Consider the following 14,899-nt stretch of genomic DNA (forward strand, 5'->3'; position numbering starts at 1 on the left):
TAACCCTAAATAGGACAAATTATAACTTCTCTTCTTCAGCAAACAGTCTAGGAGTAATAATAGATGAAACTCTAAATTTGACTGAGGATGGAACTGTAATGTGGAAGAACGCATTAGCGTCTTTCCGTGACCCGCAAAAATACAAAAAACTCTTCCCTCTTGATCTGAAAAGGAAACTTGTACGAACACTTATACTTCCAATTATTGATTACAGCGATGTTATCCTGCAAGGCTCTTCTCAGGAAAGCTCACGCCCTTGCGGTTGGTTGTGAACGTATGCGCTCGTTGAATCTGTGATGTTCAACTCTGATCACGCTTCACCAACATATGCGCAGCCATTCTGGATGCCTGCAGACAACCGCAGAGATTTCCATGCCCTCTGTCTTCTCTTCTGTTTTTATTACTGAACATTGTTCTTCATACACTGAAGCGCCAAAGAAACTGGCATATGCAATGCGTATTCAAATACAGAGATATGTAAACAGGCAGAATACGAAGCTGCGGTCGGGAAGCCTATATAAGACTACAGTTGCTAAGTCTATTACTGCCGCTACAATGGCAGGTTATCGAGATTTATGTGAGTTTCGACCCGATGTTCTAGTTAGTGCACGAGCTATGGGACGCAGCATCTCTGACGTAGCGATGAAGTGGAGATTTTCTCGTATGACCATTTCACGTGTACACCGTGAATATCAGGAATCCGGTAAAGCATTAAATCTCCTACATCGCAGCTGCCGGAAAAAAATCCTACAAGAACGGGACCAACGACGATTGAAGAGAATCGTTCAACGTGACAGAAGAGTAACACTCCAGCAAGTTACTGCAGATTTCAATGCTGGGCCACCAACAAGTGTCAGCGTGAGAACCATCCAAGGAAGCATCATAGATATGAGCTTTCGGAGCCGAAGGCCCACTTGTGTACCCTTGACGACAGCACGACACAGAGCTTTATGCCTGGCTTGGTCCCCTCAATACCGATATTGGACTGTTGATGACTGGAAAAATGTTACCTTGTCGGACGAGTCTCGTTTCAAATTGTATCGAGCGGATGGACGTGCCCTCATGAATCGATTGACCCAGCATGTCAGCAGGGGACTGTTCGAGCTGGTGGAGGCTCTGTAATGGTATGGGCGTGTGCAGTTGGAGTGATATGAGACCCCTGATAATTCTAGATACGACTCTGACACACCTGTACGTAAGCATCCTGTCTGATCGCCTGCACCAATTCATGTCCATTTTGCATTCCGACGGATTTGGGCAATTCCAGCAGGACAATGCGACGCCCCATACGTCCCGAATTGCTGCAGCATGGCTCTAGGCACACTCTTTCGAGTTCAGACACTTCCTCTGGCCACAGAACTCCCCAGACATGAACATTATTGAGCATATCTGGGATACCTTGCAACATGCTGTTCAAAAGAGATCTCCATCCCCTCGTACTCTTATGGATTTTTGGCAGGCCCGTACGATTCATGGTGTCAGTTCGCTCCAGCACTACATCAGATATTGTCGAGTCCATGCCATGTCGTGTTGCGGCACTTCTGCGTGCTCGTGCGGGCTCTACACGATATTAAACAGGTGTACCAGTTTCTTTGGCTCTTCGGTGTATCCCTCCTCGACCTTAACGCTCTTGTCTGAACAACACGGCGGAAACACTCGTTCGAATTTGAGAAAATCCTTTCTGTCTCCATAATTCAGTCACGTTCTAGAAGTCATTCTCAGCAACAGGAATCGAACTCTGAAACAACCTCCCCCCCCCCCCCATTATTACTGGGAACTAAATAACATCTCCACCTTCAAAATACAGGTAATGACATATCTATTAAAGCAACAAGAAGACTTCCATTGTGCCTGTACACACTTGTAATCCTTACTCATCCCTTTTTCCAGCCTGATCTTCCTCATTTCCCAGTACTCTTAGCCGAAGTAGTCACCCTAAATTTCCTTTCTGCAGAACTCACTATGTCAGGAAACATCTATTTTGTAGACCTATAAATTCTTCTTATATCTGCCATTATCATTATGGTTATTAATGTCACAATTATTGTTATGACTTTTATTATTATTATTATTATCATTATTAGTGGCTGCAGCAGCAGTAATACAGGTGTGAGGTTTTGAATACAAATTATATACGAAACTGTGCTTTAAAAGGAATTTATTTTTTCAGCTTGAACTACATCAGACGGCAATTTTGTGATATGAGGGAGAAATGTGAGGGGCGAACCCACGAAAATAGTCTTAAGTGATCCGCTTTAAAAGTAAAAATTTGTGTGAAACTGAAAGACGTGACACTGCAGGCACCGAATATATATATATATATATATATAATTATACGTCACACTCCAGCAGAGATCCCAGGTTCGAGTCCTGGTCCGGTGCATATTTTCACTCATCGCCGCTGATTCTGCGTAATGTCCCGATGCAGCTGACATCAGTAACACCTTCCATTTCCTTTCTCCTCCCATTCAACTTCCATTTGCATATAAGGTACACTTTGTTCATCTAGTTCCAGTGGGCGTACTTACGGATACACGGTGCTCATTCGATATGCATTTCCGACACCTCACTGCTTAAGTAAGTAATACACTAACTGATCAGAACTGTCTGGACACCTATTAATGGACATTAATATGGGGTGTGTGCATCTTTTCCCTTTATGATACCATTAACTATGTTGAAGACACTTTCAGTGTTTGAAGTGTCTGAATGTCTGTGGAGGAGTGGCAGCCGATTCTTCTTGAAGCAGCCGAAACCAGAGAACTTAGAGGTGTTGGCCGCTGAGGTCTGGAGTGAAGTTGACGTTGTAGTTCACTCCAAAGAAATTCTGTTTGGTTCAGGTGGGAACTCTGGGCAGGCCAGTCCATCTCAGGAACACTATTGTCCACAAACGGTTGTTGCTTCACAAATGCTGCTTTATGAGAGAGATGCTGATACAGTCAGTCGTAGACTCTGAAATGCTCCTCTACTCTACGCAATAAACAATAGTGTAAAATGTGTTCATATCCTTGCGCGTTTGTCGTTTTCTTAAGGTCAATAAGAGGACCTCAATGTAACCACAAAAAACACTCTCCTACCGCTACACCATCTCCTCCGTACTTCACTGTTGGCACTAGACATGATGGCAGGTAACGTCCTCCAATCGTGTGCCAAACCTAAGCTCTTCCATCGGATTGCCACAGGGTATGACCGATATTTATCACTCCAAATAACATGTTTCCACTCATCAATTGTCCTGTGACGCTGCTCTTTACACCATCACAAGCATAATTTAACATTGATTACAGAAATGTATGGAGTGTGAGCAGTGCTCGACGATTCTACCCAATTTCTCTCAACTCCATACGCGCACAGTCATTGTACTAGCTAGACTTCTGGTGGCACTGTGGAACTCACTAGCAGCTGCTTCTGCTGATTTCATGTGATTTTTTTACCATCACCTTCCGCATTTTCCGTGGACCCTGTCCATCACTACATAATGTCTGCCTGGTCTTCGTCTAGCTAGTGATTGTTCCTTCACGTTTCGACCTCACTATCACGTCACTGATAATCGACTTGGGCAGCTGTAGGAGGGTTTAAATGTTTCTAATGGATTTGTTGCTCAGTTGACATACAATGACTAGTCCACGTTCGAATTTCGGAGCACCGAATTGAGGAGTTTTATCGACACTGACAAGATAATCCGGTCGTGTTTTAATTGATTCGTAGCTAATTGCAGAGGTGACTGGAAAGTACTACTAAAATGCGAGAGCAACTCGCATAAAGGTCCAGATCGTCCGCTCATATTAACATCTCAAAACTCTGGGATTTCTCTCCTCACATCCATCACTCCTGGCTGCTCACCTACAACTGCCCAACGCTACGGGCTGTTCACATCCAACTGCCCAACACTACACTGGCGAATAACTTCCAACAACGAGTCCTACCAGCCACAGACTGCACACAGCGCAGTCAGCGGTTTTAGTACAGAGCGCTACGTGGTGTTAGCAACATAAAGACCTAAACAGCCTACTTACAGTATTGCTTTTCTTGTTAAGGCAGGACATAGTTGAGCCCAATCAGTCGGGGACTTAATCGCAAAGTTTACGTTTCAAATACATTTCGACTAAACTAAACGCCACCCGAAGAGACCTCGGAAGACCCAACGGTATACACCGACCGCCGCGTCGTAGTGAGCCGACACGTGTACTGGATATAGATATGGAGGGAAATGAGGTCAGCAAACCGCTCTCCCGGCCGTTGTCAGTTTTCGTGTCCGGTCATTTCTACTAACTAGGGCAATATTTCATACCGAAATCGGTGGTGGCTCGTAACACACATTTGCAAATACAGGGTGACAATTAATGGACTACATGAATTAAAATCGTCATAACTTCTGAACGGTTTGCGTTAGAACTATCAAACTGCACTGTTGGCCGCAGGACAGGATGGGAATTAGTATGCGCATGGTTTAGCGACAAAGCCCACTTTCATTTGGATGGGTTCGTCAGTAAGCAAAATTGGCACATTTGGCGGACTCAGAATCCGTATTTCGCGATCGAGAAGTCTCCTCAACCTCAGAGCATGACTGTGTGGTGAGCAATGTCCAGTCACGGAATAATCGGTGTGATATTCCTTGATGGCACGGTGACTACCGAACGGTTCGTGAAGGTTTTGGAGGATGGTTTCATTCCCATTTTCCAAAGTGAATCTGATTTCGGCAAGATGAGGTTCATGAAAGACGGAGCTCGACCCCATCGAAGCTGGAGAGTGTTTGATGTTCTGGAGGAGCACTTTGGGGACCGCATTCCCGCTTTGGGATAACATTAGACCACTGGCACGAGCCTCGATTGGCTGCCGTATTTTCCGGATCTCAACACATGCGACTCCTTTTTATGGGGCTATATTAAAGACAATGCATACAGCAGTAGCCCCAAAACCATTGCTGAGCTGAAAACAGCCACTCACGAGGTCATCGGCAGCATCGATGTTTCTACAATTCAGCGGGCCACGCAGAAATCCGCTTTCCGTCTGCGCCACATCATCGCCAATGATGGTAGGCACATCGAACATGTCATAACCTAAATCCGAGCATCTATAATGACGAATAAAGTGTGTGCACGCCGTAGTTTTTAATTAATTTACGTTTTTTCGATACAGTTCAATAATTGTCACCCTGTATCTCGCAGTCGGTTCGTATACGGACGCATGTTTACTTGACCTCCTTTTTTGCTTGTATTATCACATACATTTTTTTCAGTTTTCGTTATTAATTGCGATGTTTCGTCTGCTCCGATGTAGAGTGAATTAACGCCTTCTTCTCAAAGGCTGTTAGTACACGTTTTTTCTAACTGAGAAAAGAGCTTTGTTGAACTTAGGGTATTAACTAACATTTATTAATCCGTTACATCCCATATATTTCGTAATACGCCACGGCAAGAACAGTGTCGCTTCAGCACTGTTACTGGTAGGTGTACCCGGGTCATCCAAGAAGAGCGGCACATTCTGAGTTGTGACACTTTTCATTCATAAGGCAAGATGAACGAAATTTTTAAGGTCAATGATTATCACAAGGTCCGCGTTTGCACACTGTCTGTACCTTACATTACAATGTCCTTCAGACATGTATGCATGTCCGAAGAAACAGACACTGTTTTGACTATTACAGCTGTTGTAAATATTACTAAATTTCGTGCGTTGTAGCTTACAACAAAAAAAAGACATAGAATCCCTTTTCTTGGCGAAAAGTGTTCTTATAATATATATGCCCATTTATGATTCTATGTTTTCGTAAATTATGTTCCTTAAATTGTACCTATTCGATGTCCCTTATTAAAGTGTATTAATTTTTATAAATTATAATTTTATATGTTCCTAATATAATATTTTAACTTGTTTTTCATTTTTTATTCTAACTTAAGTACTAATTAATTTCGCCTGATGTAAGTTCGAATATTGTAGTATATTACGTATACTGCCGTAAAAGTGGCAAATGTGTTACGTGGGCGGTTATAAAAAAAACAAAAAAGTTTTTAGAAAAGCAAGAAAAGTGACACAACTTAAAGAAATTTTTAAAAAAATTCTTGATTTCACCTGACATTCGACGAGAACAGAACTACATGTCCATATGACTGTTGGAACAAATAAAACAGAATTTACTGCCAAAAAACTTATTTGAAATTTGAACGAAGCTTATAGTAATTCAACATAAGCCTTATGGAGTTCTTTAAGTCGGTTTTTCTGAAGTATTGCATTTTTTAGTTGTGTCATTGTTATTGCTGGTGTGCGGTATGATTTCGTTCATGACTTGCAAGGTGTCCATCTAATATACCTACTCCTAAAGCCGGCTTATTCCTTCACTTGATTAAATATTTCTAGATTCGGCAAAGTTTGTTTAGTATGAAAGGAGAGATTATTTAATGTAAGCAAAACCAAATTATGCCATGCACTAATGGAAACTAGTTTTTCGATGCTTATGTCTGCAAAGCAAACGTAAGTTCATAGTGTTTGTGGATTTAGGGATAACTTTTCAAAATGTTCAGTGGTATATACTCTTTGATATCCTGAAGGTAGCTGGTATAAAATGCAGGAAGCGAAAAGTTATTCTTAATTAGCACAAAAAGCAGACGTCAGTTATAAGAGTCAAAGAACATGAGAGAGAGGCTGTAATATCGCCAGGGTTGTGACCTGCCTACGACGTTATACAATCTGTACATTGAGCAAACAGTAAAGGAAACCAGGAAGAAATTTAGAGAGAAAATTAAAGTTCAGATCGAAGAAATTAAAGTGACGTTTGCCATTGTCATTGCCATTTTGCCACAGATGGCAAAGGCTATGGAAGATCAGTTAGACAGAATTTTGGAAATAGATTATGAGATAAAATCAACAAAAGATTTAAAAAAGTGGAATGGCATATGGCCAAATTAAATGAGGCGATGCTGAGTAAATTAGATTAGGAGACTTGATGCTAGAAGCAATAGATTGATGAGTTTTACTAGTTAGGTAACAAAATAACTAGCTATGGCCGAAATAGAGAGAATGTAAAATACACACTAGCAGTCGCAACAAAATTTGTTACATCTAATATAAATCGAAGTGTCTGAAAGTCATTTTTGAAGATATTTTTCTAGGCTTTATGGAGGTGGAAAATGGAAGATGAACAGTTCAGACTAGAAAGGAAAAGAAACTTTTGAAATGTGGTGATACAGAAGAAAGGCGAAGATTAGGTAGGTAGATTATGTTAGTAATGAGGAGGTACCTGAATCGAAATGAGAAAAAAGAGATTTGTAGCACAATATGACTAAGATATCTTCCAAACAGAAACAAAATAAAGCTGATGCTACATATGAAGTACAACTACTTCAAGGAGAGCATACCAGTTACTATATTAAAAAAGCTTGAAGAATATGTAAGTTTAAATATAAAAGCCAATAAAATTAACCAGGAATGAAACAATGTAAAGGAAGCAGTAATTAAAGCAGAAAGAGAAGCACTTGGCACAAGAAAGAAAAGTTTTTTAAAATGGGCCTGCTATATTGGAATGAGGAAATACATAGTCTAATTGAAAATAAGAAACATGCCTATTTAAAAATGTTAAATTACCTATACAATCAAGATCAGAGACTAGATTATAAAACTAAATCAGCTGAAGTCAAAAGGAAAGTCACAAACGTTAAAAACATTAATTGGGAAAAATGAAGTTGGAGGAGAACAAAACAAAGCATACACGATAATGAAACATTTAAACAAAGGGGATAAGGGCAATCTACAAACAAACACAGCATCTGAACCTAATTTGTTACAATATTATAAATCAGTGTGGACAGATGTGCTAGATATACAGGTGATTCTGTCTGAGTCTGAACCACATAGGAATGTAGAGTTAATACCTCTGGAGGAGCTACAGGATTCAACGCCTAGCAAGAAGAGGAAGACTCCAGGATGTGAAAAAATCGATACAGAACTAATAAAATGTGCACCAAATATTGCAAAAATAAGAACATTCGATTTTATGAATATTTTCTGGCGAAGTGGTTATATACCTGAGGTGTGGAATATATAGCCCAGATATGCCCAATTGATAAGAAAGGAAACAGACATGAATGTGCCGGCCGCGGTGGGCGTGCGGTTCTGGCGCTGCAGTCCGGAACCGCGAGGCTGCTACGGTCGCAGGTTCGAATCCTGCCTCGGGCATGGGTGTGTGTGATGTCTTTAGGTTGGTTAGGTTTAAGTAGTTCTAAGTTCTAGGGGACTTATGACCTAAGATGTTGAGTTCCATAGTGCTCAGAGCCATTTGAACCAGACATGAATGTCAGAACTGCTGAGGTATTAGCCTTGCGAATTTATGTTATAAATTATATGCTAGAATTTTCAGAAAGCAAAATCGCCAATCGCTGACTGTGCTATATGATGCCCAACTTGGTTTTCGAAAGTGCAGAGCATGTTTGGGCTGAATCTTCACCACGACATAACTAACAGAAGAAAATGTGAATTCAATTAACCAACGTTTCTTGTCGTCATTGACTACGAAAAGGCGTTTGGTAAAGTAAATTGAAACAAATTGCGGGAAATTTTAAGAAACAGAGTTGTATTTTAAAAACAAAATACAAATGAAAATGGCAAGCAGCAGACATAATATGACTGAAATAAAACAAGAAGGTAGACAAAAGTGTCCATTCGCACCCACTCAATTAGTACTCTATTTCTTGCTGATGGTCAAGTAAATATTAAGCAAAATGAAAATGACTTACAAGAAGGTGTATTTGATCTAATTAAAATAGCCAGAGAATACAATCTGAAAGTCTCCATCACAAAGACAAAACCAGAGGCATTTTTAGGACATCTTCCCATCCGAGTTCAAGATGGAAATTGATAAGTAGGTCATAGAGATAATTAATAAATTTCAACATTTAGGGTGCAGTATTACATACAGTGCAAACAATGAAATACAAATAAGTTAGACCTGTTTAACTATTTGTATGGAAATTTTCGCAGAATATTGGGAAAGAAAGTTCACATAGATACTCTACTGAAGTTCAAGAAGGTTCTGGCTACCAGCACTGCTCAATTGATGCGATAACTGGACTGTTTGAAGAGAGATGAAATGGGAACAAGGATATGAAATGAATTACCTTAGACACGTGCCTGGGTATACCTTGATGAATAAAAAGAGAAATGATGACATCCGAGCTGAATCTGAACATTCAAAACATAATTAAAATAATTAAAGAATATAAGTTAAGATAGGAAGAATATATATACAGTATTGCAGGTGGAAGAATCACTAAAACAATAAAACAATACAAACTAAGAAGCAAAAGATCTTTAGGAAGACCAATACAGAAATGTCTTGAACAATTTTGAGGATGACAGGATGGACCAAAAGGTCCAATTTCTAATGTAGATGTACATGTGTGACTAAAAGAAGGAATGGTTAATAGGAGACATTCTGAAGCATCAAGGAATCCTCAGTTTGGCAGTAGAAGGAAATGGGAAGGGAGGGGTGGGTGGGGGGAGGGTTATAGGGAGAGAGTAAGGTTTGAAAACAGTAAGCAGATTCGACTGAAACACGATCGCGTCTTGTACTTGCGGTGTATGAACGTAGATGTAGAAATGAAAGTAGAAACTGTAAGGCAGAAAGTGCGTAAGTGGAAGTTTTCCACCTGTATTGGAAGTGGTCAGAGTGTCATGCTAAGTAGACGTTGATTTGGAGCTGACATATATAGATAACACGAGGGAAAGAGCCATCTGTCCTCACTAGCGGCAAAAAGTGCGTCAGCAGTGTCGGCGAGCCGTGCAGTAGCGGGATTGGGTGAGCTGAGCCCCACCCCCCTCCCTGCCCCGCCCTCCACGGCGGCTCTGGGCGGACGGGCAGTCGGTCCCTGGACGCAGCGTCAGTCCAGTGCTCGTCGGGCGATGGGAAGAGACGACATGCTTTCTCTGGTGCTGCCCCTGCTGCTCGCCTCAGTCGCCCTGGTCGTGTGGCTGTGGGGGCAGCTGAGGCGCCCTCCGCGATTCCCGCCAGGTAAGGCGCCACCTGCTGATGTGGAGCGTGATTCTTATTGAAGACCCCTACACACATACCAACCCTTCGTCCGATAGACCTCCCGATCAATTTCATGCCAGCCGACACACGTCCCGACCACTCCACTCAGCGATTACAGTGCCGCAGCCCCTATTGTTGTGACTTGTTAATCTTAAATTCATTGTTTATATTTTATGAGGTCCCGCTTGGTTTTACACAGAAACAAAAACCGGGGGTTTCCCCTGGCTATATTAGAGGTAACAAGGTCAAACAAAAAATAGGCTGAGAGAAAGCTGTGGGCACGGAAGTGGCTAATGCAATGAATGAAATTTATCTATGTTATATTACTTAACCCTTTCAGTCCCTCTGGCTGCATTTGTGTATCTTAACTTTTACTGTGTCATAATTTCAACAGAAGTATTTTTGCCCATAGAAACCTAGGGTACACATTTGTGAATATTTAACAGTTTCATCATGTGCAAGTGCTGCCAACTGTTGAACATCACTATAAAAATATCAGCAAGTCAATATAGCAATGCACAGCAACTCATAACCACCAGAGTACATGGATGCGGTTGGTTCACTATATTCCACTGTATAATTTAGTAAAGGAAACAAAAGAAAAATTTGGAGGAGGTATTAAAATCCAGGGAGAAGAAATAAAAACTTTGAGGTTCGCCGATGACATTGTAATTCTGTCAGAGACAGCAAAGGACTTGGAAGAGCAGTTGAACGGAATGGACAGTGTCTTGAAAGGAGGATATAAGATGAACATCAACAAAATCAAAATGAGGATAATGGAATGTAGTCGAATTAAGTCGGGTGATGCTGAGGGAATTAGATTAGGAAATGAGACACTTAAAGTAATAAAGGAGTTTTGTTATTTGGGGAGCAAAATAACTGATGATGGTCGAAGTAGAGAGGATATAAAATGTAGACTGGCAATGGCAAGGAAAGCGTTTCTGAAGAAGAGAAATTTGTTAACATCGAGTATAGATTTAAGTGTCAGGAAGCCGTTTCTGAAAGTATTTGTATGGAGTGTAGCCATGTATGGAAGTGAAACATGGACAATAAATAGTTTGGACAAGATGAGAATAGAAGCTTTTGAAATTTGGTACTACAGAAGCATGTTGAAGATTAGGTGGTAGATTACGTAACTAATGAGGAGGTATTGAATCGGATTGGGGAGAAGAGAAGTCTGTGGCACAACTTGACTAGAAGAAGGGATCGGTTGGTAGGACATGTCCTGAGACATCAGGGGATCACAAATTTAGCATTGGAGGGCAGTGTGGAGGGTAAAAATCGTAGAGGGAGACCAAGAGATGAATACACTAAGCAGATTCAGAAGGATGTAGGTACTGGGAGATGAAGGAGCTTGCACAGGATAGATTAGCATGAGAGCTGCATCAAACCAGTTTCAGGACTTAAGACCACAACAACAACATTATTATTTTGCAGGATAACTATTGAATGATCGATTTATTATTTATCACAATAGAGAATATTTCATCATTATCATTTTCTTGGGCCTTTGTCCCACTTCAACGCGGGGTCGTACATGTTACTATGTATGTGGCAATGTTCATGTCAGTGGGTGGTTGGATGCCCTTCCTGTCACCACCCTGTACCCCTGGCAGTAGTGTACCCCAGCTGTCTGCGTCTAGTGTAAGCCATCAAATAGTGCGAACGTTTTGAAATGTCTGAGAGTCGTGTAACTGTGGGGGGGACATGGGGTCTAGCCCAGTATTTACCCAGTGGGATGTGGAAAACCGCCTAAAAACTGCATCCAGGCTGGTCAGCACACCAGCCCTCGTCGTTAATGTGCTTAGCGGATTCGATTCGGGGCCGGCGCGCCTACTTGAATCCAGGAAGCAGCGCATTAGCGATCTCGGCTAACCTGGCGGGTCACAATAGAGAATATTTCGTAATTAGTTATTTCACTCCATAAAATTAAGCCAAATACACAATGTATGTTTTGGAAACGGGTATGTATTTGTGTTTAATCTTGCATAAAAATCATTAAAAAGTCACCTAAGAGCATAGCTAAATAAAGAAAAATTTTCCTTCCTCCAGGAAAAATTCAGGTCTTGAACGGTTAAGAAGCTGGAAGCCAATGATTTTCGTAATTATCTAACAACGGATGAAACATGCATTTCGGCGCTGCTGAACATCATCAGACCATTCTTAATGACAAACAGTACAGTCATGAGAGAGGCTGCAAGCTGCAAGGAGAGGTTGCTAGCTACATTACGATTTCTGTTTAATAGCAGAAGATAAGAGGGTACAGTGATGTTGCATTCCCACAATTATCTACTAAAATTATTCCTGAAACCTGCAGTGTGGTTTTTCATTGACTGAAGAAACATCTCGTGGTAAAGGAAGATAGATAAAACAAAAGAAGTTCACGTAAACGTTATTAATTTATTTATATACGTAGCCTAAAGGATAACCCGTAAGTTAGAGAAATTCATTTCACATTCGAACATGAAAGACTTAACATGGTGCTAGCGCACATCGTCTAGTGGCATTTGGCAACAGTTAGAAATGGAAAAAAAGCGCACTTTGCCCTTCGTAGCACTGGGATTAGATATAGACTGGGCCTGCTGTAACACACCAATGAAGCAAGGATGTTTATTGAATTAACGTCCATTAAATGTAGATATGTCGGGTTTTAGATTCTGTTTACGACAAACATCGGCAATAAAACCTAAAAACAGAAATGCGAAAGGTGGACTGACATTTATTCTCTCTATATGCCACATGAAACCATTATGAATTCATTAAAAAAGAAAAAAAATGCTTCATTTCTTGTATCTATATTGCTATAGTTGTCGCATGACGTTTGCCACAAACGTCTATAGTCATTAAATTTCTTCAGAAACTCTGTCACAGTTTCGTCTGCTTCGCACTCTGTAGAGCAGCATTGAATACCGCGCACTGTGACAAAAGATGAAGTTTATTCGGGTGGTTGGCACGACAGCACTACACACGGCATAATTTGTTAGGTGAAGTTCAAATGGTTCAAATGGCTCTGAGCACTATGGGACTAAACATCTGTGGTCATCAGTCCCCTAGAACTTAGAACTACTTAAACCTAACTAACCTAAGGACATCACACACATCCATGCCCGAGGCAGGATTCGAACCTGCGACCGTAGCAGTCGCACGGTTCCGGACTGAGCGCCTAGAACCGCTAGACCACCGCGGCCGGCGTAGGTGAAGTGGTGGGAGGCTTCGGCTGTCGTGTGGTCCGACTTGCGCGACATCCTGACGAAGTTAATTTGTAGGTCGGTCTGTCAAAACACGCAAACACGGCTGTTGATGTAGATGGCGCTGAGAAAAGTAATTTAATATAAGACATATGGGGCTACAAATGTCGCGAAATACCCCAAAGCTGGATAACAATTGTCGAATATGTGACATCACAACCAAAATACGGAGGGTATTCTCAAGCGCATGTGCGAAGGGGTGATTGAGCTACTCAATTATTCCATTCAAGCAGAAGGTGCAAATTTTGAACATCTGCTGTAAATGTGATCTGTTGTAAATGTAGATGTTACATAATCGTCCTTGCTGTCATCAAGCAAAAGCTGCTCTTATTTTGTGTTCCTTTACTTTCCCCCTTCTTCCCTTGTTTACAGACATTATGTAGTAAAGAAAACGCAGGTCAGTTAGTGGTAATGAAGCAATCCGGACGCTAGTACTCATTTACTTGTGACACAATACGGTAGATTTTTGTTGTGCTGTATTTTGCGATAAACCTGCGGAGACCGCGAGACCGGTAAATAAATTAATACCTCAACGTAAAAACGCAGTTGTCTCAGGCAATGAAAAAAATACTTTCTGCAAGACTTGGGTTGGTATGACCAGGTACGGCAGTAAGATATGCTCAACCATTGCAATGCGGCGAGTTACGTCATCTTTTGAAGTCACATGTTCAACATTTGTCATGCACTTTTGTGATATTTCCTGTCATTTGCGACCCCATGTATCTTACCTTACATTACATGTCTGAGCGTCAACTACCTCGCTTCGGAGGTTTTTAAACGTTAATTATACTCATGCTCATAAATTAAAGCCGGCCGAAGTGGCCGTGCGGTTAAAGGCGCTGCAGTCTGGAACCGCAAGACCGCTACGGTCGCAGGTTCGAATCCTGCCTCGGGCATGGATGTTTGTGATGTCCTTAGGTTAGTTAGGTTTAACTAGTTCTAAGTTCTAGGGGACTAATGACCTCAGCAGTTGAGTCCCATAGTGCTCAGAGCCATTTGAACCATAAATTAAGGATAATTGCAGAATGTGGTGGCACTCCATTCGCTGATATCTTCTGTTTCAATCTACTCCTCCACGATGGCATCTCGGTGACGCCGTGCGTTATCATCCATCAGAAGGAAGGTGGGACCCACTGCACTCCTGTAAAGGCGGACATACTAATGGTAAATGACGTCACGATACACCTGACCTGTTACATTTCCTCTGTCAAAGACATGCAGGGGTGCACGTGCACCAATCATAATCCCACCCCACACCATCAAACCACGAGCTCCATACAGGTCCCTTTCAAGGACATTAAGGGGTTGGTATCCGGTTCCTGGTTCACGCCAGATGAAAACCCGGCGACAATCGCTGTTCAGACTATACTTGGACTCGTCCGTGAACATAACCTGGGACCACTGTTCCAATGCCCATGTACTGTGTTCTTGACACCGTGCTTTGCGGGCTCGCCTGTGACCAGGGGTCAGTGGAATGCCCCTTGCAGGTCTCCGGGGGAATAAACCATGTCTGTTTAGTCGTCTATAGACTGTGTGTCTGGAGACAACTGCTCCTGGCTGCAGTAAGGTCCCGATCAAGGCTACCTGCAGTACTCCTTGGCCATCTGCGGCACTGATGGTGAGATAT

At 41.7% G+C, this 14,899-nt stretch overlaps 1 protein-coding gene across 1 annotated transcript in view; it reads left to right on the plus strand.

Annotated features, from left to right (window-relative positions):
- Nucleotides 1–9,881: 9,881 nt before the first annotated feature.
- Nucleotides 9,882–14,899, plus strand: part of LOC126481067 (methyl farnesoate epoxidase-like) — a 226,414-nt gene continuing 221,396 nt past the window's right edge. Inside the window, exon 1 of the mRNA XM_050104552.1 lies at nucleotides 9,882–10,003. Coding sequence (XP_049960509.1) covers nucleotides 9,895–10,003 — 109 coding nt within the window. The 5' untranslated portion in view covers nucleotides 9,882–9,894. The remainder of the gene's footprint in view (nucleotides 10,004–14,899) is intronic.

The sequence above is a fragment of the Schistocerca serialis genome, chromosome 5 (assembly GCF_023864345.2).
Source record: "Schistocerca serialis cubense isolate TAMUIC-IGC-003099 chromosome 5, iqSchSeri2.2, whole genome shotgun sequence".
Taxonomy (NCBI): domain Eukaryota; kingdom Metazoa; phylum Arthropoda; class Insecta; order Orthoptera; family Acrididae; genus Schistocerca; species Schistocerca serialis.